General features: G+C 46.0%; 1 protein-coding gene across 1 annotated transcript; it reads left to right on the top strand.

The window, feature by feature from the left end:
* Positions 1–1,388: 1,388 nt before the first annotated feature.
* On the top strand, positions 1,389–19,008 carry LOC147748779 (tubulin alpha-1A chain). Its single transcript, XM_086963808.1, has 4 exons — positions 1,389–1,467; positions 11,220–11,442; positions 13,847–13,995; positions 16,019–19,008. The coding sequence occupies exons 1-4, from the start codon at positions 1,465–1,467 to the stop codon at positions 16,997–16,999; spliced, it is 1,356 nt and encodes a 451-aa protein (XP_086819934.1). The 5' UTR covers positions 1,389–1,464; the 3' UTR covers positions 17,000–19,008.
* Positions 19,009–26,824: the final 7,816 nt, after the last annotated feature.

Below are 26,824 nucleotides of genomic sequence, written 5' to 3'. Positions count from 1 at the left end.
CGCATTCCGTCCATCATTTGTGTGGCTTCTTCCGAAAGAGGGAACAGGGCATCCCCCTGCCGGAGGATCACCTGGAGGAAAAATCCAGCCGGGGTGCCTGGGAGAAGGGAACTGCCCAGGTGTGCGGACTGGAATAGGTGGTTTTGCAGGAGCTGACCAAGGGCTGGAGTTGGTATCACTAACATCACATCAGACAGACACAAGTGACAAATACAGTTTGGGCGGGAGTTTCTTACTGGGCCTGTCTGCAACCCCGGAGTTCATTGCCATAGACCGGCTGCAGCATTTACAGCTTCGACTGCACCATTGGAACATACAGTAATCCAAGCAAGGAAAAGGGTATGTAATGCGATGGAAGTTAAAAGGCTATAAAGAAAAGTTATTTATCTTAACAATAATTATCCACTTGTGGGATCCTCCAAGATACATACCCAAAAAATAGTGCCTAGCCTCCAAGCCTGATTAGCAATACATAAACAAATGGCTGGGTTCAATTTTAGCTTTCTCTATGAACATCTTCACACGTCTGCACTTTTTGGAGCACCTTTGTTTACATTTCATTATATTGATACTTGTTTAAAATACATGCAATAGAATTGGCGCCTTAGACCTATGTGAGTTGTTGGCTCTTTTTGAGCATAAAAGTAATTAATTTGTGTATGTATTACAAGATGCCCAGGTTCAGAGGAACACATGGTCCCCCACTGTTGTTTATTGTCTAAGTCTGGCTTAGCAACTACTCTCTGGTGAAGATTCTGGAGTCTATCTCGTGATGCAGAACGAATGACATGAGATAAATAGATAGCTACAAGGTGATGGCCGATAAACATGGGTGAAGAGTATGGTGGAAGATAAACAAGGTATTCTGATGTGAACGAACAAAAACGTACATATTGTGTAAGATGAAAGATAAACACAGTCACGTAGTCTGATAAAAGCAGCGGCGTTGAGTGTGAGGCAGATATGATCTGAAGAACCATTACCGTACACGCTGTAAAATGGAAGCTAAACTATGGTACACTCTTTGTTCCAAGATGAATAGGGATATACCGCGTGAAGGATGACAACCAGGTGTGTATACTCAACAGGAAGTAACAGGTGCTCGATCTGGTGAAAGGTAAAAAGGGTGGATCTAATGGCTCAATATAATTAATTTGCTACCATCGTCCTGTGTACCATATATGTGTACAAGATTTATGTTTCCCCCTTATTCCAATATCGTTATTGCCCCCACGACCCAGTGCCAGTCTATACCCATCACGTTTGGGATGCTGCAGCATTACCTCATCCCATTCCTTCTCATCCAATCACGGGAGGCCCTGGGCTGTCGGCACCAATGGATGAACGGATGCTGGTCGCCATGGAAACCAAACGTATAAAATCCGAGGGCGGGGCCGTGGATTCAGATCCTCTTACATCGACCGCCTAAGAGTCGCGCTGTAAGCAGCCTCCAGCACCGGCAGCATGGTAAGGGGCAACCCCCAGTATATGGATCCCTGCAGACCCTCTTTGCACCTGTCCAATACGCCGCTCCCTGCACCCCACCCGTACAAGGCACCGCTCCCTTCAGCTCCAGTGCACTGCAGCCAATGCACGCCGTTTTGTGCAGCCGGCCCCCTTACAGCGCCCTCTGCAGCCCAATATACCGCTCCATCTAGCGCCAGTACGTGGTAACCCGTGCACGCTATGCTCTGCACCCTGCCTCAATGCGCTGCAACTCCTCCAGGCCTCTCGCTCTGTCCCCTTATAAACCGCTCGCAATGTCTCATACACCGCTTTGTCTGTCGCGACGACACCGCCTCAAGGGCATGGGGCAAAGCGAGCATCCATGGACCCCTGCCCAGGGCCGCCACTGAACCAACACTCACTTCCAGACCCCCCCCCTCCGCCTCCCTCCCGGTCGGTGCTCCCCACCCAGAGCAGTGTGCAAGCCCCTCGGTGCCCCAGACCAGCGAACCCCTGTCAGCTCTCGGCTCTCATACTGCCAGTGTACGTGTCAATCCCTTTGCAGTTCTGCCAGTGTGCCAACCCAGCCGCCGGACCACCCTCGGCTCTTCCTTTGTGCCAGCCCTCACATCCGACTCAGATCAGTCTCCTGCTTAGCCACTGTGTCGGCTCCTCTGCCACATCAGCCCAGCTCTGCCCTTGTGCCAGCAGACACACCAGCCCAGCTCTGCCCGTGTGCCAGTCACATTTCCAGAATCATCAACGTGTCTTATTGTGGCAGCCCCGCGCCCTGATCTCTACCCTGGCGCTGCCACCACACTCCCAAATCACCGACCTCGATACTATTGGGTCACCCTCAAAGCGCCAGATGAGCCCGATAGCGCTGGCATTCGCCCAGCCGAGAGCGGCCGCGGCGATGCCACCACTGCGTCCTCCGTCCTCGGACCTCTGCCTCCGAGCCAGCCTCGCACCGCGGACGAGGTCCAGCTTGGACAGTGTGCCCTGCACTGCGGTGTCTGCAATGCCAACCTGCTCATGCCAACACAGCCCGCTGCTGAGCTGTCACTTCAGTAAATGTATCCCCCAGGCCGCGTCTTTGGCTGCCCATGTGAGAAGCCATCTCTGTCAGTGCGACCCTTGGCCCTGGGTACCCATCAACTCCGACGACGTGCCAACCTCCGGACCCAGATCATCCCTACATCTGGGGCATCCTCGCACCCAGAGCTCATCCTTTTCTCTGAAAGGGTACTAGCGCCCCCTAGTCCGAGCACCCCAGCATTGGGCAACCCCTCTACCACTTCACCCCATTTCAGCTTCAACGCTGCATGTACCAACGCCAGCCCTCACCGCAGCACTCTCAGGGCATCTCCCTGCACTGGCACCGTGGCAGCTCCCTTTGTGCCAGCCCTTCCCCACCCAAGCCAGGTCAGGCTCCTGCGCTGCCACTGAGCCTGCCCACCCTCTGCCATTCAGGGTCTCCACTCTGCCGCATTAGCCGCCCGGATCAGACCCACCCTTGAATTAGTCAGGGGCGCTTGACTAGACCCCCTCCCCCCACCTACAGAGGAGCCACACCCACGGAACAGGTCGTGTATAGTGCCTGCTCCTCCACCCTCCCCTGCCTCACCCCATGTCTTTGTTCCACAACACCCTAGCTCTGCTGAGAAGTCCGCCTCGCCCCCAGCACCCCGGTTCTGTCACTGCGCCCCGAAGAACTTTTTCTCTGCCATTGTCCCATCTGCTCGCGCACCCCTAAATCCGCCCTAGTTGCCATCATTGTGCCATCCTCAGTCTTTGTGACATCGCCCTACCCATGTATGAGCGCCCGCAGCTCTGACGTTTTATCACCCCCACCCCCCTGTATTTTCAACCTAACCCCCCCCCCCCCTCCCCACCCCTCCCGCAGCAGGGATGCGGCACTTTGGTGGGTGGGCTAGGAGGCTAGAAGGATAGAGGATGGCAGATATGGGGGAGGTGGGGGGCTGGGGCTGGCAAATATGGCGGCTGGTTGATGCCGAGGGAGTGGGAAAGTCATCTCTGGATTGGGAGAAGGGCCTCTGAATTGGGGGAGGGGCTTTTAGATTTAGAGTGACAGACTTGGGGGCGATATAATATACAGAATCTGTCAGATAAGCTTGCATGGGTCAGCGATTACGGGGAGCGCAATCTCGGGCGGGGAGGGGTTGTCTGTCAGATTTGGGGGCGGGGTGAGATTGGCAGGTGGCGACTGGCTGTCAGACATAATCAGAGTATCTCGAGGATGTAGTTTTATTGGATTAGAAATGTGGGGAGTCAGACATGGGGTGGAGAATTGTAATACGGTGGACCGACTGACTGATATAAGGATGGGAGAGCCTCAGGCAGACCGTGAGAGGGGTGACTGATATAAGAGGGGAGGGACTGTCTGATAGGAGGCGGGTGACTGATATGAAGGGGGGTGGGACTGATATGGAGTGGGTGACTGATATGAAGGGGGTGGGACTCTGATAGGGGGTGGGTGACATGAAGGGGGGAGGACTGTCTGATAGGGAGTGGGTGACTGATATGAAGGGGGTGGGACTCTGATAGGGGGTGGGTGACATGAAGGGGGGGACTGCCTGATAGGGAGTCGGTGACTGATATAAGAGGGGAGGGACTGTCTGATAGGGAGTGTGTGACTGATATGAAGGGGTGGGACTCTGATAGGGGGTGGGTGACATGAAGGGGTGGGACTGCCTGATAGGGAGTCGGTGACTGATATAAGAGGGGAGGGACTGTCTGATAGGGAGTGGGTGACTGATATGAAGGGGGTGGGACTGATAGGGAGTGGGTGACTGATATGAAGGGGGTGGGACTGATAGGGAGTGGGTGACTGATATGAAGGCGGTGGGACTGCCGGATAGGGAGTGGGTGACTGATATGAAGGGGGTGGGACTCTGATAGGGGGTGGGTGACATGAAGGGGGGGACTGTCTGATAGGGAGTGGGTGACTGATATGAAGGGGCGGGAGTCTGATAGGGGGTGGGTGACATGAAGAGGTGGGACTGCCTGATAGGGAGTCGGTGACTGATATAAGAGGGGAGGGACTGTCTGATAGGGAGTGGGTGACTGATATGAAGGGGGTGGGACTGATAGGGAGTGGGTGACTGATATGAAGGGGGTGACTGATATGAAGGGGGTGGGACTGATAGGGAGTGGGTGACTGATATGAAGGGGGTGGGACTGATAGGGAGTGAGTGACTGATATGAAGGCGGTGGGACTGCCTGATAGGGAGTGGGTGACTGATATGAAGGAGGTGGGACTCTGATAGGGGGTGGGTGACATGAAGGGGGGGCTGTCTGATAGGGAGTGGGTGACTGATATGAAGGGGGTGGGGCTGTCTGATAGGGAGTGGGTGACTGATATAAAGGTGTGGGACTCTTGACAGGGAGTGGGTGACTGATATGAAGGGGGTGGGACTGCCTGATGGGGGTGGGTGACTGATATGAAGGGGGTGGGGCTGTCTGATAGGGAGTGGGTGACTGATATGAAGGGGGTGGGGCTGTCTGATAGGGAGTGGGTGACTAATATAAAGGGGTGGGACTCTTGACAGGGAGTGGGTGACTGATATGAAGGGGGTGGGACTGCCTGATAGGGGGTGGGTGACTGATATGAAGGGGTGGGGCTGTCTGATAGGGAGTGGGTGACTGATATAAAGGGGTGGGACTCTTGACAGGGAGTGGGTGACTGATATGAAGGGGGTGGGACTGCCTGATAGAGGGTGGGTGACTGATATAAAGGGAGTGGAACTGCCTGACAGAGGGTGGGTGACTGATATAAAGGGGTTGGGGCTGTCTGATAGGGAGTGGGTGACTGATATAAAGGGGTGGGACTCTTGACAGGGAGTGGGTGACTGATATGAAGGGGGTGGGACTGCCTGATAGGGGGTGGGTGACTGATATGAAGGGGGTGGGGCTGTCTGATAGGGAGTGGGTGACTGATATGAAGGGGTGGGGCTGTCTGATAGGGAGTGGGTGACTAATATAAAGGGGTGGGACTCTTGACAGGGAGTGGGTGACTGATATGAAGGGGGTGGGACTGCCTGATAGGGGGTGGGTGACTGATATGAAGGGGGTGGGGATGTCTGATAGGGAGTGGGTGAGGGAGTGGGTGACTGATATAAAGGGGTGGGACTCTTGACAGGGAGTGGGTGACTGATATGAAGGGGGTGGGACTGCCTGATAGGGGGGGTGTGACTGATATGAAGGGGGTGGGGCTGTCTGATAGGGGGTGGTCAGCCATTGATGGGGTGGGGCCCGGAGATGTGCGGGAGCCAGGTATGCCAGGCACAGGATGGAATGTCAGTCAGATACAGGTGGAGGGCTACTAGACAAAGGGGTATTCAGTAATCGAGAGCCCCCGGGAATAAAAGCGGTTATGTAATCACTTACTTACCCAACACACATTTAAACAAGTTAAAACACCCAGAGATGAACACCGTTCTTGCAGCTTTCAAATGCTTCCAGAACTAGAGGAGCAGGGTGCACTGTAGGGACGATGGACGCGGAGAACCGTATTCCTGACACAGACCATGAGCTTCTCAGCTATACCGCTGGGAAGACGGTGAATGTCAGCCTTGCATCTAACACATTTTTACGAGACTTCCCCTTTGTAATGGCATGGAGAGGAAAAAAACACAATGGAATGGAATACTATCCAGAGGAATGTCCGAGGTCTGATTGAGTCCAGAATTACATCCCTCAAGTATTTCTTTCTTTTCGCGGGTCACGTGACACGGTACGCCCAGACCTAGGCCTTTAAGCTGGCTCTGCCTTTAAGGTCTTAGCATTTACCCACATGTGTGGTGTTTCTCTTCCTGCTCAGAGGAAACGTGGCCTGGAAGTGCTTCCGGGACTGCTTCTTCTGCTGTGGGACCAATACTGTTTTGGTGTAGTCTGTCCCTCACGAGGTCTCGCTGAACAAAGAAACAATGGAAAGGAATGTTACCCAGCGCGAGGCCAGTGGTCTGGATTACATCAAACATTCCACCCATCACATGTCTGTACTAAAGGGCCTCCCCCAGCCAGGCCCTTCCAGAAGCAGCCCGTCCTCCCAACCCAGACTTACGCAGTCAGTAAACCAATCGCAGCCTTGTTCTTGGAAAGGGAAACCTAGCTTCGGCTGGGAGGGAACCTTCCGTTCGAATAGAAAGAAAGCTTCAGGGAAATGCAGGGCCTCTGGGCACAGCGTAACCATGTAACCATAAAATAACACACACACACAGTGGCTACAACAACCAAAGACACGAGTAGCCTTACCAGAAGGTTCGTTTCCAATTCTGGCCACCTCTGTTAACACCAACCAGCTCGTGGTGCACGTGTCTACACATACAAATGACAGCCTCTGGGTCAGGGCCTGTTTTTAGTTGTTCACATATCAGCAGCAAGGCACCATTTTAGGACTCAGCGTCACTGAACATTTTTCAACTCCAGGCCCAGGCACTCGGTGCCTGTTTTTTTTATTGGTTGACTGGCTGTCTAGATAGACGAAGAGTGCCCTTGGGGTTCATCTTTGGCGTGTGGGTGTCTTGTGATTTGAAGGGTGTGTGTGCTAGCGTCTGTGTCTGTATGTGCCCATGGGTGTTTTATGTGTGTTTGTATGCCCGCCAGTCTTGTGTCTATGGACAGTGCAATGACGTCGTGTGGTGGTGATGGATATGCACAATGTATGTGTGGGGTCTGGTCAGCCTTTAGTGTGAATTTCTAAAGGATGCACATTTTTTCTCTTTCGGGTCGGGTGTATGACGTATTTGTTAAGAGGGCGAAAGCAGTCGTCCATTTGGAGGTTACCAGTGGGTGGTGAGGGGGCAGGAAGAAACCTTTTTACCCTAATTGTGCCATGCGGCCGAGGGGCTAAGAGCATGTTTACTGGTGTAAGGTCACACCCCTCTCCCCTTTGCCTGTGCTGCGTGGGTCAGAGGTGAAAAGGCGTTTTGCGTGTGCTGTGAGGCCGAGCGGCAGTGCCCTTTGGCTGTACTGAGCTGATAAGTGCAGCTGAAGGCAGCACTTATGCCCTGCCCAGTCTGCCAGCCGAGCGGCCGCACCCAGTCAGCTCTACATCCTCTGGTCTGTGACAAACGAGGATAGTAATCACGTGATAAAGCGTCCCTCCAAAGTGCTGATAAGTCTCGCGAGAGACGAGGAACGAGTCAAAAACCATAAGAGCAGGAAAATAACAACACTCTGCATTTACTGCGAATAAATAACGCCAGAACTAGCAAAATAAATTCCCGAAATACATGTATGCTTGGTTGGTAGGACGCTGCATCTGAAACGGTTTCCTCATGGAAGCAGCCGGTGGCTGCCAATGTTAGTTGGCACCTGCACACGATGGCTGGTGACTGGCATATGTTTATTATACATTGGCTGCCTGCTGTGCAAGTTGGCAGCCAGCTGATCATGCAGCCTGTCCACTGGTCATGTCTGGTTACTGCACATGCTGGCTGACAACTGCAATGTTGACTGATGGTTGCACATGTTGGCTGAAAATTGTACATGCAGTTGGAGTACTGCACTCGCTATATGACAGCAACACTTATTGTAAAAACAATAAGGAGGACCCCACTCTACGTAGTAGAGGACGGTGGGGAAAATGTCATTAAAGAAAGAACAGACGTCCGGGTTCGTGGGACAAAATGTTGTCTCTTGGTATGGAATCAGTGGGTATCACTTTCTATAAACGTGGGTATTTATTACCCTGGGGAAGGCAAATTGAGTACACACCTATTTTAACATTTTCACTCAGTACTCAGAAAAATTCTGCTGTATAGACATATTTGTATAAATTTAGGAAAATTGCACATAAATGGGTTTCGAAAGACAGGTCTAGGACCTTGACAATGTTGTGGGCTATTGGTTTAAGTATCTATAGTCAAACTAGTACATTCACTTGTTAAGTGCACACACATATGGGAAACTCTTAGATTAAAAACATATCAACTCAAACGTTTGGTCACAGTATTAGATTTTATTACACATTGCACAATGTAAAAAAACACATTAAAAACATTTATCCATAAATATGATCATCACAATGTTAAAAAGGTCAAAGAATCAAAAGGGCAAACCTAATGTACTAGTGAATGTACTAGTTTGTACTCAATTTGCCTTCCCCAGGGTAATAAATACCCACGTTTATAGAAAGTGATACCCACTGATTCCATACCAAGAGACAACATTTTGTCCCACGAACCCGGACGTCTGTTCTTTCTTTAGCAACACTTATTGACCAACAGCTGCACATGTTGCCTGACAGTGAACACCTGGCTGTACATGCTAGCAGAGGGTTGCATACACATGTTGATTGTTGCATATGCTGGAAGAGTGCAGCAAATACTGGCTCCCTGCTGCACATGCTGGCTCTCGGCTGCACATGTGCATGCTGGCTTAAATATCCACGTCTTGACTGACAGTTGCACACATTGGCGACTGCAAGGAACCGAGTAGCGTCACATGTTGACCCACTCTTACATGGCTGTATGACAGCTGTCAGTCCATATTTGTCTGACAGCTGCCAACAATTTGAATTGAGGCCTGTAAATAACGGATTTTGGTGGTACGTGTCTCAATAGCTGCACATACTGGTTGATGGCTGCACATATTTGACCAGTAGTTTGCATGGACTGCGGTGTTTGCACATGTTGGCTGCTCACAATTGCAAATAGCTGCTCATGATGGCTCAGGGCTGAGCATGGTGGGTGATCATGGCACATGGTGGCTGATGGCTACGCATGCCAGCCGCAAGTGTAGTGTGACGTTCTACAAACTGGCTGATGACTAAACATCATGGCTGTCGGTGGCATGTATTAACTGACATGTTACTGATGGCTACAGATATTGGCTAGCAGCTGTCCCTACACAACCAACAGCTTTCGATGGTTGGCTAAGGGCTGCATACAGTGTTGACTATTGCACATTTTAGGCTGCCAGCTGCCAGGGCTTGCCTTATTGCCTAATTGGCAGGTGCCTCAGTTGGCTGATGGCTGCACAAGTTGTCCACAGCTGTACATGTAGACTTATGCCAGGACAGGTTGGCTGATGGTTTCCACACATGGTTGATGCCTCCACATGTCTGGAGAATACTTTCACACATTAACTGATGGCTTCATATATTGGAGAATGGCTCCTCATGTCAGGCTTACGGCTGCCCATGTTGAATGGTGGTATCGCATGCTGGCTAACTGCACCCTCTCGATGGCAGCCTCACTATCAGGATGTGGCCTTACATGGTGGCTTACTCCTTCCGTTGGCTAGCAGCGGCTAACCCATAGTTGGCTGATGGTTGCACAGTCTGCCTGACAGTGTCCCAAGGAAATGCTCATGAATCATGGGCACTTGCCAACTCAAGGTCTGAGCAAACAAAGGGTATTTTCTGTGTATACTGTTCCCTTTTACAGTCGCAAATGAACCCCAACCTTTAACACTGCGCAGCCTTCTACACCATCCACCCGTGATGAATGTTGGGCAGCGAGCTTGGAGGACCGCCACAACCCTGAAATCCGAAAGGAGTAAACCCACACCTCACTTTAGACATTCATTTCCGGAGACAAAGGGGGTGGGCATGCCAGGCCCATTCTCTCAATGCCCCTGGCGCCCTCCTCCTCGACAGTCAATGCTTAACTTGTTGCAGACACATCACGCTTTATCCGCCTAGGCTCTGGAGCAGAGCGCGGGGAATGTTGGCACAGCCGCATGTTATGAGATCACCCTGGGAAGCTGGTGAAATACAGGAGCGGGTCAACATGCCATGCCAAGGCGGGAAGACAGAAGTCCCAGTGCACTGCCCACACTGAGCACTAATACCAGCTCAGATTGGACCAGGGCAACCCACAAGGGAATCAAAACCAAGCATAGCATGGGCAGTGGAGGGTTGGATCTTTTTTCAGTCTCCCTGCCAGAAACTGAAACGCCCTTCCATACTGATCCTCTTTGTAGGCTCTGACAGTGCAGAAAGTAAGAAACCAGCTGCTCTTTCTAGTCACACGGGACACTTGGTGAAGCAGTAACAACCCAGGGTGTCACTGCCTCTAAGCCGCAAAACAAAGCAGATGTTTGATTGTGGCTAGCGTCATGGCAACTCTGCCATGCGCTTAATACAAGAAACGAAAATGGACCCTCTTGCCACCTGCTGAGTTGTAAAAGCTGAGTCGGCTCATCCCACCCAGACCCTTCAGCCTCTTCACCTGCTGCTCTAATGATAGTTAAACCTCTATGATCTATGCTCAGTAGAAATCCAGCAGCTCACACTCTTTGTATGAATAAAACAATTGTGTGTTGCACCCAAGAATGAATGGCCAGCTAGGGAATTACCTCAACATTACAGTGTGTGGCTAACAGGGGCTTTGTGTTACAGTTTACTATATATGTCCGGGCACAATCAATTTTGTGTCCAGTAGTGCACAGTCATGTTTTTACAGGAATCTTTGCAAAACGTCACTTCGTATTGGAAGTGAAGTCATAAAACACATTTGTGAAACCATCCTGCACTGTATCAAAGCACAACTCTTCAATGCCTGTGGTTGCCTACCTGTAAAACACAGCAAAAGAAAATGTCTTCTTAAAATTACTAGTTGTCAGTGAGGGATTAGCTCTGTGAGAGTAGGTTTGACATCCTTTAAATTACATACATTTCTACTCTATAATTTTTAGGTAGTTAAACCTCCAACCTAGCTATTACATCCCTTTGGACCCAAACAATGGACCTATTTATTCAAACACTTGGGGATTCTAATCTGTAGGTTTTCTATCGTTTGTAGCGTGAGTGCATCTCCATCCACGTTGGCCAGGCCGGCGTCCAGATTGGCAATGCCTGCTGGGAGCTCTACTGTCTGGAACATGGCATCCAGCCGGACGGACAGATGCCCAGCGACAAGACCATCGGGGGAGGAGACGACTCCTTTAACACCTTCTTCAGCGAGACTGGAGCTGGCAAACATGTACCCAGGGCCGTGTTCGTCGACTTGGAACCAACAGTCATTGGTGAGTAGAAGCCACAATTCAATAGGCCAGTGTTTGGTAGAGCAATTGATTGCTCACACTATCTTTAACATTTTCCTTATTGCCATACAGAAACTAAACAAGTCTAGAACACTAGGTATAAATTAAACCTGTCTGATACCACAAGGAATGAGACTGGCATTGATTTGAGGGAACCAGTCCCTCAATATATAGATTTCTTATATTGTATCATTTTATTTTTCCTATGCATATACTTTATTTGTTGTAATCATGTTACAGGACTCGTTGAAAAGAGCTCTATCACTTGTTTAGGGCTAGTTCCTGCTATATACTACTCCTAAAAAAAGGATGAGCAAGGCATTCTGATGTAAACAACAACAACTTTTATGATCCATGAACAATAATTATTTTTCCAAAAATGAATAACTTTTTCATATAACTAACAAATATTAGGCGGATCATTATTAAACGTTTGCTGTAATTGTGACTCAATATTGTTTTACTCTAAGAATCAACAACTCTCTTTGATTTAAACAGAATCAATAACCTTGATCCAACTACAAAAGCATACCTGTTTGATCTAATTATCAACAATGTTTGAAATAACCAAGATTCAATAACTGCTTGGCTTCAGTGAGAACTTATACCTGTTTGTCTAAATATTTGTACCCAACAGATATATCTATGAATTAATTACTACATGAGTAAAACAAAGAAAAAGTAAGTATTGAACTCAGATCTATAATTCCTTTCTCTAAGAATCAAAAAGTATTACATCTAATTAAAATACTTCCCCTCTCTCATTCCTCCAAATTATGCTAAACACACATACCTTATGGGAAATCTGATGGTAGTCTGGAAAAAGTACCCATCGCCAAGCAGAAAAACCTTAAGAAGGCTATAGTGGATAGAAGTCCCCATGCCCAGAATCTACAATTTGAATAAATAAGAACATTCTCTAAACATGAAGTCTCCCTTAACAGGAAAGTTTTAAGGGTCAATAAGTTTACTACGTTTTAAGTGTCAATAAGTTTTAAGGAGTTAATAACATACTAATTAAAAATCAATATCCCATTTATCTAAATAAGGTTAAATAACTTCTATAGCTAAATGGAAACAAGTAACTCTTTGATTTAACTAAGGCTCTCTTAATTAGTGGTTGAACAAAAAGAGAATAGATGCTATCTAAGTAAAACTGAATACATCTTTGATCTAACAGAGAATATATTTGTTAATCTAAGCATAAATAACCATCTGATCTTTAAACAAGTTATAGCTGTTTGATGTAGGTAGCATGCAATACATGTTCATCTAACAGTCAATACCTCTTTGATCTAAGAGTTAAGGGTTGATCTAAGATCCAATAATAATTAGATTGAACTAAGAATTTGATCTAAGAACCAAAAGTGTGAGATTTAACTATGAAAGAGTAATGGTGTTTTGTAAGAATCAATAAATGTCTGTTCTTAGCAAGAATCAACAACTGATAGTTTAGAAAGCCATAATGGTTTGATTGAAGTTGGAGCTAATAACATTTTGATCTAGCTAAGAATCAATAACTATAAAACTTTGATCTAAGAATTAAAACAGTTTAATCTAATTATATAAATTAAAACATCTTGATCTGCGCATTAGATGGCAAACATGGTGGATCTTTCTAGCAATATACTATCCTGAGAATTGCTTTATTGTATCCTCAATCAATGATGATGTTGTCTTGTGAAATTATATTCAGTTAACCTTGAAACGAGTTAACGGGATAAAACATTGACACACTGCCAGAATCTCTCTCAATGTAACTTGATTTAAGAAAGATTCTCTCTTTTACGTCTCATGGCTGTACATGAGCAAGCTACAAATTCTGTCAGTGCTGTAAAGATTATTTAAAAAAAATCACATCCATATAGGCTCCTGTAGATCAAACCAACAGAGACACTCTGACTGAAATAACGATGCAGGTCATTGAAATACCTTGCTTCGGACTTCATGGCCAAATTCGCACTGCACATAGAGAAAACCCATTTAATGTCTACTTGATTTTAAAATGTATGACTTTCAGCATACCATAAGCCAATAGTTTACTAATCATACAAAATTAAAAAATCAATTCAGGTCCGTGTGCCTTCTGTGCTCTGTTTACTTCCTATACAACAATAGTAGCTCTGCAACTGGCAACCATGTTACAGTAGCTCAGAAAAGTATGCCTATATGAAGTACAACATAAATGGAGATACATATTTAAGAGAATAATGTTGGAAAAGCGATACTAAAAAGTTGACTTTGCCACATAGACAAAGCACATTCCTATCAAATGTAAGGTAAATCAACATCACCGAGTCAAGGACAATTTACAAAGCCTATTTGTGTATGAAAAGCATAAAACTGCTCTTGTAGGACCGGTTCTCAAATGTTTTCTTCCCCGTAGATGAAGTTAGAACTGGAACCTACCGCCAACTCTTCCACCCTGAGCAACTCATCACCGGCAAAGAAGACGCTGCCAACAACTATGCTCGCGGCCACTACACCATTGGCAAAGAGATTATTGACTTGGTGCTCGACAGGATACGCAAACTGGTAAATATTCTCTTTCTGAGGAGCAGTTTAGTAAGGAAAAGAATACAAAGCACACAAACAGAGCAAAGCACGACCAGCAATGGCCAGTGAGGTCTCTTTGCCAGACGCCCTTCTTCCAATTTTCAGGTCACAGATCTTTCTTGAATAACCACAAACATGGACAGTAGAGATGTGGTTTATTCTGTCAAATATTGTATAGTCAGGCTTTAAATATGTTACAACATTCTGCTACACTTTTGATGGATAGATGCAGAGAAGACAATTATAACTTTTAGCAATAGAATAATGGATCAGGAATGGTTTATCCGGATGTTTCACAGTGAGATAATGTAACTACTGGTTTATTAGTGATAATAGCCATGAGGTGCCATTTGATGAGGTTTCAGAGATGCAACTGAAGAAATGATGGTAAACGGTGTTGTGTGAAAGAGAAGATGTAGAGGCTTTTTCTATTGAATAGCTGTTGCTTCAAGCTCATTATGAGTTAGAAGCACATCAGGATGTGTGTCGAAGAATTATTGCTTGCACATTTTGATATTTTGTCGACCAGTTGTCTGTCTGATTCTGCACTAACTGGTTGTTAACGGTAATAACAACAGTTTTTAGATTGTGACTCAGGTCTAGTGAACATATCAAGTATAATTGTGAATCAGTTCCATTGAACACACTGTTAAATAAATTTAACAGGAGATACTTGCACTATCTTACATAAGTTTAGGTAGTGCCTGTGATCTAGTTTCTATTGAAAAATTAAATAGAAAATAGTCTTTCTTGAACCCTTTAACTTGGGTGTGGAAGGGAAGAGTGACCACCATTGCGACAATGGGGTTTGGTTTAAAAAGGTGCAGACAACGAGGTGCTGGACACAGCCATCTGACGGGCTAGAATCTAAAGATGAAAGAGTTAGTGGAACAGTAGGGTTGTTCCTACCTAGTTTTACATCTCTATTGAGGAACAGGGATGATATTAGAAAGTGGATGCTAGCCAGCATGTCCTTTTAACCAACTAGCATAGTGCACCAGAGCCAAAAAGCCTGGTGTTCTGTAAACAAGCATCTGGAGGTCAATTGCACAAAGGGTCACTATCTTTTCGTGGAGGGAAACAAGCTAAAAGGATCAGTAAAATATGAGATAAGGGAATCAACAAGGTTTTGTCCAGGAGGTCAAACTTTGAAGAGCAAGGAAGCATCTAAGATCTGATGGAAAGTTTAGGGTGAAGGAAGATGTTAGGATTGGTAAACTGGAGCAATAGATGTCATTCAAGCATAGGACAGGCGAATACATTTGTTTGGGATTTAAGAGTACTTTCTGTGTTGGCACAGGACTTGGCGCATAAAGCCATGTGTCCAGTGAAGCTCTTTTGAGGAGAAGATCATTTTTTGTGTAACAAACTTCACAATGGATCTCCCTTTGGCACTCCCAGAGTTGACAGGGTCCTGAGGCACTGGGAGAGGTAGATAAAATGTTTCCTAGCTTCACACAATTTGTTAAAGCTGACAAACGCTGAACGCAGGTGGAAGAGGAAAGCAGATCATCAATCGAGGTGCAGATCTCTGCCCTGGGATCTAAGGTAAATAGGATGTACACTTAGTCCACACAGCACTCTTTAGAACATAGGCAAAAAATACTGAAAATGAGGCATCTCATGGCACCACGAGTAAAGGAGTAGTGTGTTGGTAATCCACAGTATCGCAAATGAATCCACTTAAGAGCAATCCCCTTTTAATGTTGATCGCTAACAAAGCTGCCCAGTCAGGGTTGCCCATGCAAGGCTCTATATAAGTTGTGATGAAACATTGTAAACTCCAGGCATTTGATAAAAGAGTTGCTCACCTGGATAGTGTGATCAGGCTTCATCACAGGGTGATGAAGGTGGAGCCCAAGTTATGCATGAATATATCAGAAAAAGCAATGGCATGTATATCCATAAATTATTAATACAATTTATAAAACTAAGGAATGATTTACTTGTTTCACAAAATGTAAATAAAAAAATATTTGTGTTTTATTTTTCATTTTCTTAGGCTGACCAGTGCACAGGCCTCCAGGGCTTCCTCGTCTTCCACAGCTTTGGCGGTGGTACTGGCTCTGGTTTCACGTCCTTGCTGATGGAGCGTCTGTCTGTCGACTATGGCAAGAAATCAAAGCTGGAGTTCTCCATCTACCCTGCTCCTCAGGTCTCCACCGCTGTTGTTGAGCCTTACAACTCTATCCTCACTACTCACACCACTCTGGAGCACTCCGACTGTGCTTTCATGGTGGACAATGAGGCCATCTACGATATCTGCCGCAGGAACCTGGACATTGAGCGCCCAACATATACTAATTTGAATAGACTAATAGGACAGATTGTATCTTCTATCACTGCCTCCCTGCGGTTTGATGGGGCCCTAAACGTCGATCTCACAGAGTTCCAGACCAACTTGGTGCCCTACCCTCGTATCCACTTCCCTCTCGCCACCTATGCCCCAGTCATCTCTGCAGAGAAAGCTTACCATGAGCAGCTCTCTGTTGCAGAGATCACCAATGCTTGTTTCGAGCCAGCCAACCAGATGGTAAAATGTGACCCACGCCACGGTAAGTACATGGCTTGCTGTCTGTTGTACCGTGGCGATGTGGTGCCCAAAGATGTCAATGCTGCCATTGCCACCATCAAGACCAAACGTACCATCCAGTTTGTGGATTGGTGCCCAACTGGTTTCAAGGTTGGTATTAACTACCAGCCTCCCACAGTGGTCCCTGGTGGTGACCTGGCCAAGGTGCAGCGCGCCGTGTGTATGCTGAGCAACACCACAGCCATTGCGGAGGCCTGGGCACGCCTGGACCACAAGTTCGACTTGATGTATGCCAAGCGTGCCTTTGTCCATTGGTACGTAGGAGAGGGTATGGAGGAAGGAGAGTTCTCTGAGGCCCGTGAAGACATGGCCGCCTTGGAGAAAGATTATGAAGAAGTTGGTGTGGATTCTGTGGAAGGAGATGGTGAAGAAGAGGGTGAAGAATATTAAACATCAAATAGGTGCTGCTTTTACAGGGAACTTTTAGATGTTGTTAACATTCACATGTCTATTGTCTGATCAGCTCATTTGCAATTAACAGTTATATATACGTTAATGTCAGAGTTATACCAAATGTCTCCTGAAACAGACCTAAAGTCTTTGTTCGCACGATAAGGATGTCCCAGATGAATACATAAACAGCAACTAAAGGATCGTTAATGGTTTGATCACTATGGGAAGGGAAAAGTAAATAACCTGGAAATCACAGCGGGATCAGGAGTAGGTCAGTCTATCAGATCCTGAAACTGATCTCCAGAGTGTGTCATGATAACACCGAAAACAGGTTATTAATTTGGCTTTTCCAATCAGTAGAAGGAGGAAGAAAACAGAATGAGCCTGCAGTAGGGTAGCATCAGGCTGCTGCAGAGCAACTTATGCCTATCTGCTAGAGGATTACACAAACCATCCCCCAATGCACTTTGAGGGGATAATCCACAAAGATCATTTCACCAGCTCAGGTCACATCCTCAAATGCATGTCAAAGGACGTTCAAAGCAGCAGATTATTTCAGTAGGGTAAAGGGACCAAACACGGAGATGACAGAATAGCCCGAATACCGATCAGTTTCAAGTCCCAGGACAACATGGCGTCTTGGTGGATAAGCTTAGGTTAGATGAATGCGGTCAGCTGGTGACACGCAGACCTCGTGACCCAATATCCTTCACACGCATTAGGAAGAACAAAAAGCAGGAAGACAACTTTCGAGGGGACTTTACAGGTAGTAGCCGAAAGATGACACAAAGGGGAAAAAGGCACATGAGAAGGACAGGCTGAAAGAAGGCACGTGTACGTTGGGCAGTTAGACGGGACACGTGCAGGGGACATGCTGAAAGGAAAACCGGCATATGTGCAGAAGACAGGCTGAACGAGGGCACATGTGGAAAGAAGGCAGATGTAGTTGGATAGTTGGAATTAACATACATGTGAAAGGACAGACAGAAAGGATAAAAGTGGAAAAGAAAGGCAGAGAGAGAGCACATGTGAAAAGGACAGGAAAAAGAAGGCAACAGTAAGGGGGAACAAACAGAGGGCAAGGGGTAAAATACTGAGGTAATGAGGCGCAAGGAAGAAGGAAGGCAGGGTGAAAAGGGTTGCAGATGTGGCACAAGAGAGAGGGACACGCAGAAAGTGGCCCTGTGTCAAGCAGGCAAAGGGCAACAGGATGAGTAAAGTTCTATACAAATTCACAACACAACAAGGAACGGCATGCAGAAAGAACACAACGCTGAAATAGGCTGCCTGAAGGATGGTGTAGTTGAGAAAGAAGGCTAAACAGAAAGAAAACAAAAACTGGAGAAACTGGTAAACAGAATTCTATGTACTAGGTTTCCTGATGCACTTAAGGCCAGTGGTACGCTCAGGAGTGCATTGGGGCAGAATAGAGGGGCAGAAAAAGGTCTAAGCAACTGTAGATCGCATTCGAAAGGGTCCAAAGAAAGGTCATGAAGCGTTAAATGAACGAGAACTGTCCGACCTAGGAGAGCAGGCACAAGCCGGGCTGGGTAAAATCTGGCTTGAAACAATCAATCTAGGCCTTAGGAATACTAAGAGAAGAAGACCACACACAAGGTACTCCTTCAGCCACCATTGTGTCCTTAACCACCGCGTGACATCTGGCACCACATGGATGGACCACCATTTGTAACGCATGCCTCACCAGAGCAGTCACTGTCCTCTGGCTCTTCGTTTACTTGTACGTTCTTTAGGGACCAGCCTGAATATGGGGCGAGCTACACTCAATGAGTCTATGTTGTTTCGTGTAGTCTTAAAAATATGGATGAATCACACAGTAGAACCTCAAAATGGAGAAGTGGCCAAATGTTTCAGTGGGTAGTATGCCTCTGGTTGTGTATGTTTCTATTACTTCAACTGACCTGTTGACAAACACACAAAACCTTTGTGACAGACCGAATCCGTCAACTTTGAAGATGGATTTGGGAATAAAAGCATTCCCTGTCTTACTGTTTCACGCTCTTGTTTTGTCATTTGAAGGTCTCTCCTCTGTATTTTTGATAGCAAGTGCATTTATATGTTTGCACCCAAAACACTGTTTATTTAGAAAGGAGAGAACTTTGAGGTAATGCCATGAAATTCTGGAGAGAATTGTTCATTCGCCAATGAGATTTATTCCTCTGTGATCACATCTTTTTTAGTTTCAGATGATCGTTTATGCTGATGATTCATACACTTTCGTTTAATATCAGTTCTTCTCTGCCTCACTACATTTCCACCTAACTCAATTCTTCAGTAATAGATCCCTGGGCGGGAACCACACGCTCTACTTGACCCTGGCTACTGCTTCTCCTTAAACATTCTCCTTCTTTATTTCCCCATGCATTTTAGTAATCCTCATCGCACTGTTTTGATAGTCAAGCTGATTCCTTTTCATAGACATAACTCTGATTGTACTTACTCCTGCTCCTCTCGTTAACATGATATCAAGGACCGTTCCCCTATCTTCTGGCATCAAACTCAACTCGATTGGCCGCGTGCTCTTACGCAACGCATGGTGACGTTTGTGCTGATCATCAGCACTGCTCGCGCTATGAGTGCTAAATTGCAGCACGAGCAGCATGAGCTGTGTATATTCTGCCCTTTGGCAGACTCTTGCTGAGTTTTTCTGTAACTCTGTTGAATTCCCCAGAGTAAAATTCTGCGAAGTTCCGCACACCTCCATTAATCCACCCCTTACTCTTAGCCTTCCACTTCATGGGGCGTCTGCTTTAGAGTTGTAGGAATGATACCCCACTCTGATTCCTGCGGGAAGTGCTGAATCCAGAAGGAGAATCTCCCAGTGGATTATCTTTTAACATTCGTCTATTAAGGATTATATTAATCCCTCTGGTGGACTGTCCTTCATACCTAGCACTTTCCCCAGAAATCAATGGCTGTTCGACTATCACCACCACCACCACCACTACCACCCATCTACAAATTAGGCGCTGTGACTCTTGTCCATCCTGAAACCCTTTTGTGCTCCATTTGAGTTTTCCTCTTTTCAGCAAGTTGCTCTAAATGCACCGAATACTTTACACCCCATGCTCCCAGATGTCTACTCCCATTACGTTTTTCCAGGAATGCTACTGAAACGACATGCAACAGTAGCTATCTACCAAATGTGGAGTTGTAAGCACAGTACAATACAACTCAGCTTTGGAGAGAGACAGCCAGTTCTACAAATGTCTATTTTTTCCTTTTTCTTTTTTTCTCCATTTGGAATCTATTGTTTCCGGTGGTAGAACGCCTTCCCCAGCACCACTACAAACTTTGGGAGTGTTTCGTTCCCCTTCCCACACTTGAAAGGAAGTAACTTCAGCCCTTTCTTGTAGTAAATCTCTGACCAGTTCTAGGCCGAGAAAGGGTGGGACAGGAGTTAATGCCAAAAAACATGAAGAGTTTGTGGGCTCTCACTAAACCTCTAGGCAAGCCATGCCTTGACCCCCCCCCCTTTCATGGTGTTTGCTTTAGCGTAATTACACACAGTGGTGGCATACAATTACACAATATTAAAACCACTACGCCTAAAAGGTATCTTTCTGTGGATACCTGATTATCGTAAATTGAGACATTTACAGTAGAAAAACGATTTATGTATTGAAAATGGCTGTTTGAATCAAGTCGCAAGCCAATAGTCAACACTTTCAAACTCTCCATGTTGGTTAAATCATAGTTTTCACATTTGTGGACACAAAAGTATTCCTAAACTGGTAGCTGTCAAATGTCTCCAAGAGTCACACCCTTCACTCACTGTGACCAGTGGGGCTCCTACACATCCCACTGGCTACTACATCTTAGTCCTAAATGTTTGGTCATGGGACTTTCAAAAAAGTGTAATGGCTTACAAAATTTAGACCTGGAATTATAGGACGCTCTCCCCAATAAAGGTGAAAAGACTACCTTTTTCAGCACACAGGTACAGCAAAAACAATTAGGAGGAATATTAAATAAATCGTATCACGCAAATTACATACTGGTTTCCTGAGGGGAAATATTTCCTAGGCCACGTCAAACGTTTTAGACAAATGCTGTCGGATGGACAAAGTGGTGCATAAAAAGAGAAGCAGTGGGGCCTAAAATTGAAAAGGATTACCCTGGATATTACACTTCAGCTTTGATTCCAAAACATTTCAAATGGTAAAATAATAAAATTCGAATATATAACAGCACCTTAAAGCGGGTCAGTTTATAGAATTAAATATGGGTCCGGTTTTTGAAAATGTATTCTTCTTCAAACCCATTACAACATTCTATACCATGACCATTCGGTAAAATGTGTCACTCTTCGACTTGATTTTGGCTAAGCACTTCACAGGACATCAGATAAACTAATCTGTGATGTATATAGATTTAAATAAATGACTGGTAAAACATGGTCATGTGGAAACTCTGTAGTATAAATCAACAAAACAGTGATGGATGGAAAAGCTTGAGCCAAAGTTTCCTGATCGCTGGAAATTCGTCTGATTGGCATTCCTTTAAATTGTTTTCAGCTCATTCGTACATTATAAAACGGACTTTCCTTTCTAAAGTAGCAGCCCCGCCTCTAATGCTAGCTCATATCCCCTGTGCCATATTTGTATTCATCAGTGAGGCACAGTTTCAGTCCCTAGCTACAGTGAGCATGAGGCCCACATCTGGGCACACCGTTGCCACTTAGGGAGAGTCAGTAACAATGTAATGTCAGTAAGTACAGACAGATTTTGGTTAAGCAATTATTTTTAGGGTTAGCCACGGCCCGTGCAGGTAAGAGAGGCGGGGCTGGGTGGGGGGGATTTAGACGGACGATGACGAGGGAAAATTAATTATTTATTTCGTTTTCCCTCGTCATCGTCCATTGAACCCCCCCCCCCCCCCCCAACCCGGCCCCTCTGCCCTTACCTGCATGGGCCGCGGCCTATCATTTGCAAGCCCCTGAGATCACAGCACACGGAAGCCATCTTTAATTTTGCTCGTAAAAAACACCAGATAACCTGGAAGGGGCACAATATCATTTTCACGCAGGAGAATTCTAAGCCGACGGTCGACACCAGGAAGGGCTTCCTTGCCCTACGTGATAAACTCAGGAGCAAAAACATACAGTTCTCATTTGTGGGCCCTGCCAAATTCAGGATAATCGACACCGTAAGACACCACCACTTCAACGATCCTAAGGAACTGGCTGCATCCCAAGAGATGGAGACATCACAAGCAGGGTCCAGCAAAAGAAGAGCGTCACCGGAGCCGGTCACTGAATGATCACAACTCTCTCACAAGGCCAGTCTCAGGGATCCACCCTTCTTGTTGTTGTTGATGGAACTATGAATCACAAGAGTCAGATCTTGCAACCTCAATTCCTACATAATGCTACCACAATTCTACCTCAAGAGATACCCCGTGTCTATCATTCTTGTTACTCTGGAGTGAATCTAATAACCACACCGCCCTCATTAACTACCCCGGGGGTACTACATAGGCCAAGTTAGGCCTTGCAACCACTAGCTACCTCAATTACCTACACACTTCAACCTCAATGGTTACCTCAGCCCCCAACCGCAGCACATCTGACACCCGGCTACGGCATGACAATGGTATGGGAGGCCTACACACTGCTTAAGAGACGAAACCGCGTATTCTTAGACGCTAAGCTGGAATATGCTCACTTGACGAGATGCAGCATATTGGACGAAACCTCTTGGGACTGCAGTCATATAAAGCACACAACAGTATTCTCCGAGAGACGGGACGATGATCCTGTCGTTGCACATCCGACATATGAGATCTGATGGTATGGGGGAGGCGTGGGAGTCGGTTTCTCTGTTCTTTGCTTTATATTTTCTCTCTTTTCCTTTCCTTTCTCACCTCTTTCTTCACTACAAACTGTATCTGGCATGCTCATATATGTATACCTGGAGATGTTGCATAAATAGCTTACGGCTCATTTGGGGGTAATGTGGTACTGTACAGTCGGAGTGGGGAGGTTGAACAAAAAGTGCTGCTAAACTCCAAAGCCCGAGACACCGAAGGTGTGAATGGGAAATATAGAACGGAGGCTCCCGCCATGCTACACCTAGATGATGGCCCGCAATAACACAATTAATTTGGCAACCGACCTTAGCATAGTGTCCCTCAATGTCAAAGGTCTTTACCATCCTATTAAGCGCTAGAAGATCATAGATTACCTAGCTAAAACTAAGGGTGTTATAATTCTCCTACAAGAGTTCAAATTATCCATGGAGGATCCTAAGCTAGTGTGAGGTAACTGGATCTCACAGATGGCTTGCTCACCCGCTGACAAAAAAACAAGGGGTTATGACACTGCTATCCAAAAGATCCAACATAACAATAGAGGCACAATCCCACGGTAGCGAAGGCAGACTTCCGGTGACTCATTTGAGAAGGAGGGAGGAGCTAATCCATGTAGCAAATGTATACGGCCCCAACGCGAACGATCCAGACTTCTGATCGGAGGTATCAAGTACGCTAGACAGCTTCCCCTAAAACAACCTCATGGTAGTGGCGGGGGATTTTAACATCCCACTGGACCACATAACAGATAGACAATCTTCCTGCCAATATCACTCCACGAATTTGCATGCAGTACTCCAAAATATCTGCTCCAAATTTAACCTGAAAGATACATGGCGACTCCAGCACCCGGACAGTAGGGACTACACATTCTACTCTAACCCACACAATTCTTACACCAGGATAGATTATATACTAATCTCTGGGTCTCACACACAACTAATAGAACACTCAGACATTGCGCCAAGACTAGTATTGGACGACTCATGTATCAGCCTAAAATTGAGTGGAAGTCACAATGAAACTGTTCCCCGGAGGTGGCGTTTCAACAGTGATGTGCTGTCCGACCCCGCGAACAAAACAAAGATTGAGGACGCCATAACAGACTACCTCCTATATAACGACTCTCCAGGGACTAGCACCAACATACTCTGGGAAGCCCTGAAGGCGACCGTCAGAAGCACAGTAATTGAGATTAAGTAAAAAATAAACAACACAAACCTGAGTCTAACACAGGTTGAGCAGGAGATCAAAAGCCTAGAATTGACCACGCAAGGTCTGTACAAGATAGCAAGCTCCTAACTAAACTAACACAGAACAAGTATGAATACAACAAAATCCTGAGTGAGAGAGCGGGACTGTGGATTATTACATACAATGCCCCTAACCTGTGCGAGGCCAATAAAGCAGGGAAACTGCTTGCCTCCTACCTAAAATACGAACACAACCAGTTTGTGGACTCAAATAACAAAACCCACACAAGACACAAAGACATCCTTAAGACCTTCCAAGAGTTCTATTACGAACTTTAACAGAAAGATCAGAGCCTCAACTTAGAGGAGTGCTCAAAATACCTAGATTTACTTGGTTTGCCACAGCTAAGCACCGAAGAGACACTCAGGCTAGGTCAAGAAATTAACGATACCGAAAATGAAATGGCGGCCAAGTCACTGAAAGATAATAAAGCCTCCGGGCCGGACGGGTTTACAGCCACCTTCTACAAGAACTTCTTAAACCAGCTGAAACCAACCATGAAACAGATATTTAACCACTCTGCATCCAGAGGGGCGGTTTCACAATCCTTGTGAGACGCTAACATAATACCCATCCCAAAGGAGAGTAAAGACCTCCTGGTACCAAAAAACTACAGACCCATATCCCTTAGCAACGTGGACTGCAAAATATTTGCTAAGATGTTGGCAGCTAGACTCAATTCCGCTCTCCCCAAACTAATAAGCAACTCCCAGGTGGGATTCTTACGTACTCGAATGTCTAATGACAACGCGTGGTTTCTGTGTCACATTATTGAGCATGCGGCCACTAAATCCGAACCGGAAGTTGCCATCACATTAGATGCAGAGAAGGCCTTCGATAGAGTCTCCTGGGCTTTCCTGGAACGCTGCATGCATTCTTTCAACTTAGGGGAGGGATACATACTGATGGTGATGGCCCTGTATGGGGAACCATCAGCCTGGATAGTCGTTAATGGGTCACTCTCTGAACCATTTACACTGCAACAGGGTACCAGACAGGGTTGCCCACTGTCCCCTTTGGTATTCTTACTAGCACTGGAACCCCTTATCCAAGATATCAAATTAAACACAAACATAAAAGGGGTCAATATCAATGGTGTTGAAATAAAATTAGCCGCCTATGCGGACATCATATTATTAGTAGCGGAACAGCCAAGGACCTCAATAGACGCCCTGATGCATACAATAGCAGAATATTCCGGATTCTCAGGGTCTAAGCTAAACAAAGACACATCAGAATGCAAACCAGTAAAATATTCACTGCACGAGAGACTGCCTGTGGGGGGGGGGGGGGGTCAGGCTTTGCCTGGCAAACAGGGTATATCAAATACTTAGGTATACATTTTGGTAGTGACCTAATAAACACACTACATCACAACGAGAAAATATTACTAGAGAAGATTAAGAAACTTCTCGACTCCTGGTCACCAAAATTTATAACATGGTGGTGCAGAATTGTAACTATTAAAATGATGATCACCACAATGGTTAACTATCTAATCAGTATGCTCCCGCTCCTCCTCACAGATGAGTACCACTGCAAAGTAGATATCCTGTTCTCTAAATTCCTCTGGTGAGGGAAGAAAGCTCGGATAAGCATCAAAAAGTTAATACCGGATAAAAATCAAGGAGGGATACATCTAGCATACTTCAGAATATTCCAGATAGCTTTCCTGCCAAAACAAGGCTCATACTGGATTTCTCCGCCGTCCGATTACATCCAGGCGTGGTTACAGGTGGAGAAGGCCATCCTAAACAAAGCCCACTCACTCTACTAACAGCAAATAGATACCCCCTTCCCTCCAAGTCAATCTTTAAAAACACAAAAATCGCCCTACTAAAGGTAGATAAGAAGCTAAAGACTAGCATCAAAGGTTCCAAAATGGAATCACTCTGGGACAATAGCAAGATCCGTTGAAGAGGGAAAAGCCTAGCCTTCGAAACATGGATTGAGAGAGGTATCTACTATCCTTACCAACTAGAAAATGAATCATGCCCCATTACATTCACAGCCCTTAAGTCAAGACATAACCTAAACAACATTGAGGTCTATAACTTTTTAAAAATCAGAGCGGTCTTATCTAAAACCAAATTATCCACTTCACAACCTTCAATCTCCCAGTATGTGTCAAACATCAATAAATCAGGACACCAGGTCTCGCAGCTCTACAAACTCCTCCACCCCAAATTCTCTAAACTTAATGACAAGACAATTGCCTATTGGGATATTCAAGCTAAAACCACACATAACAAACAAGAATGGTCCACATTATGGGCCTCAGCCTCACGCAATAAAATTTCCCCTGTGCTCTCACAAACAAAATTTTGGCTGCTCCACAAGGCTTTTTGTACCCCAGCATGGCTACACTCATTAGGCCTCAGGGAGGAGGAGCTATGTTGGAACTGTAATAAAGGAAAAGGGGATCTAGCATATCTTATCCTTCATTGCCCATCACTCTTCACATTCTGGGAGGATGTTTTTGCTCTTATAAATGAATTGTTTGACTGTACGCTAACAAAAGAATTGTCCACCCTCACCACGGCATTTATGAACACAGAAACGAGATCGGAACACGATAAGAACCTAATAGACCTGTTATTGACAGCAGCAGTGAAAATGGTCCTCGCCAATTGGAAAGACACAAGTAAGACATCTTACAAAGGCTGGTTCAATTGGATCACGCATCTTAGAGGAGCGGACAACATTGCACTACAGAACTTACCATGGAAACCGGCC

This window comes from Lissotriton vulgaris, chromosome 1_1, assembly GCF_964263255.1.
Source record: "Lissotriton vulgaris chromosome 1_1, aLisVul1.2, whole genome shotgun sequence".
In the NCBI taxonomy this organism is placed as follows: domain Eukaryota; kingdom Metazoa; phylum Chordata; class Amphibia; order Caudata; family Salamandridae; genus Lissotriton; species Lissotriton vulgaris.
The sequence above is the reverse complement of the archived record's forward strand: the minus strand, read 5'-3'. Positions and strand labels throughout refer to the sequence as shown.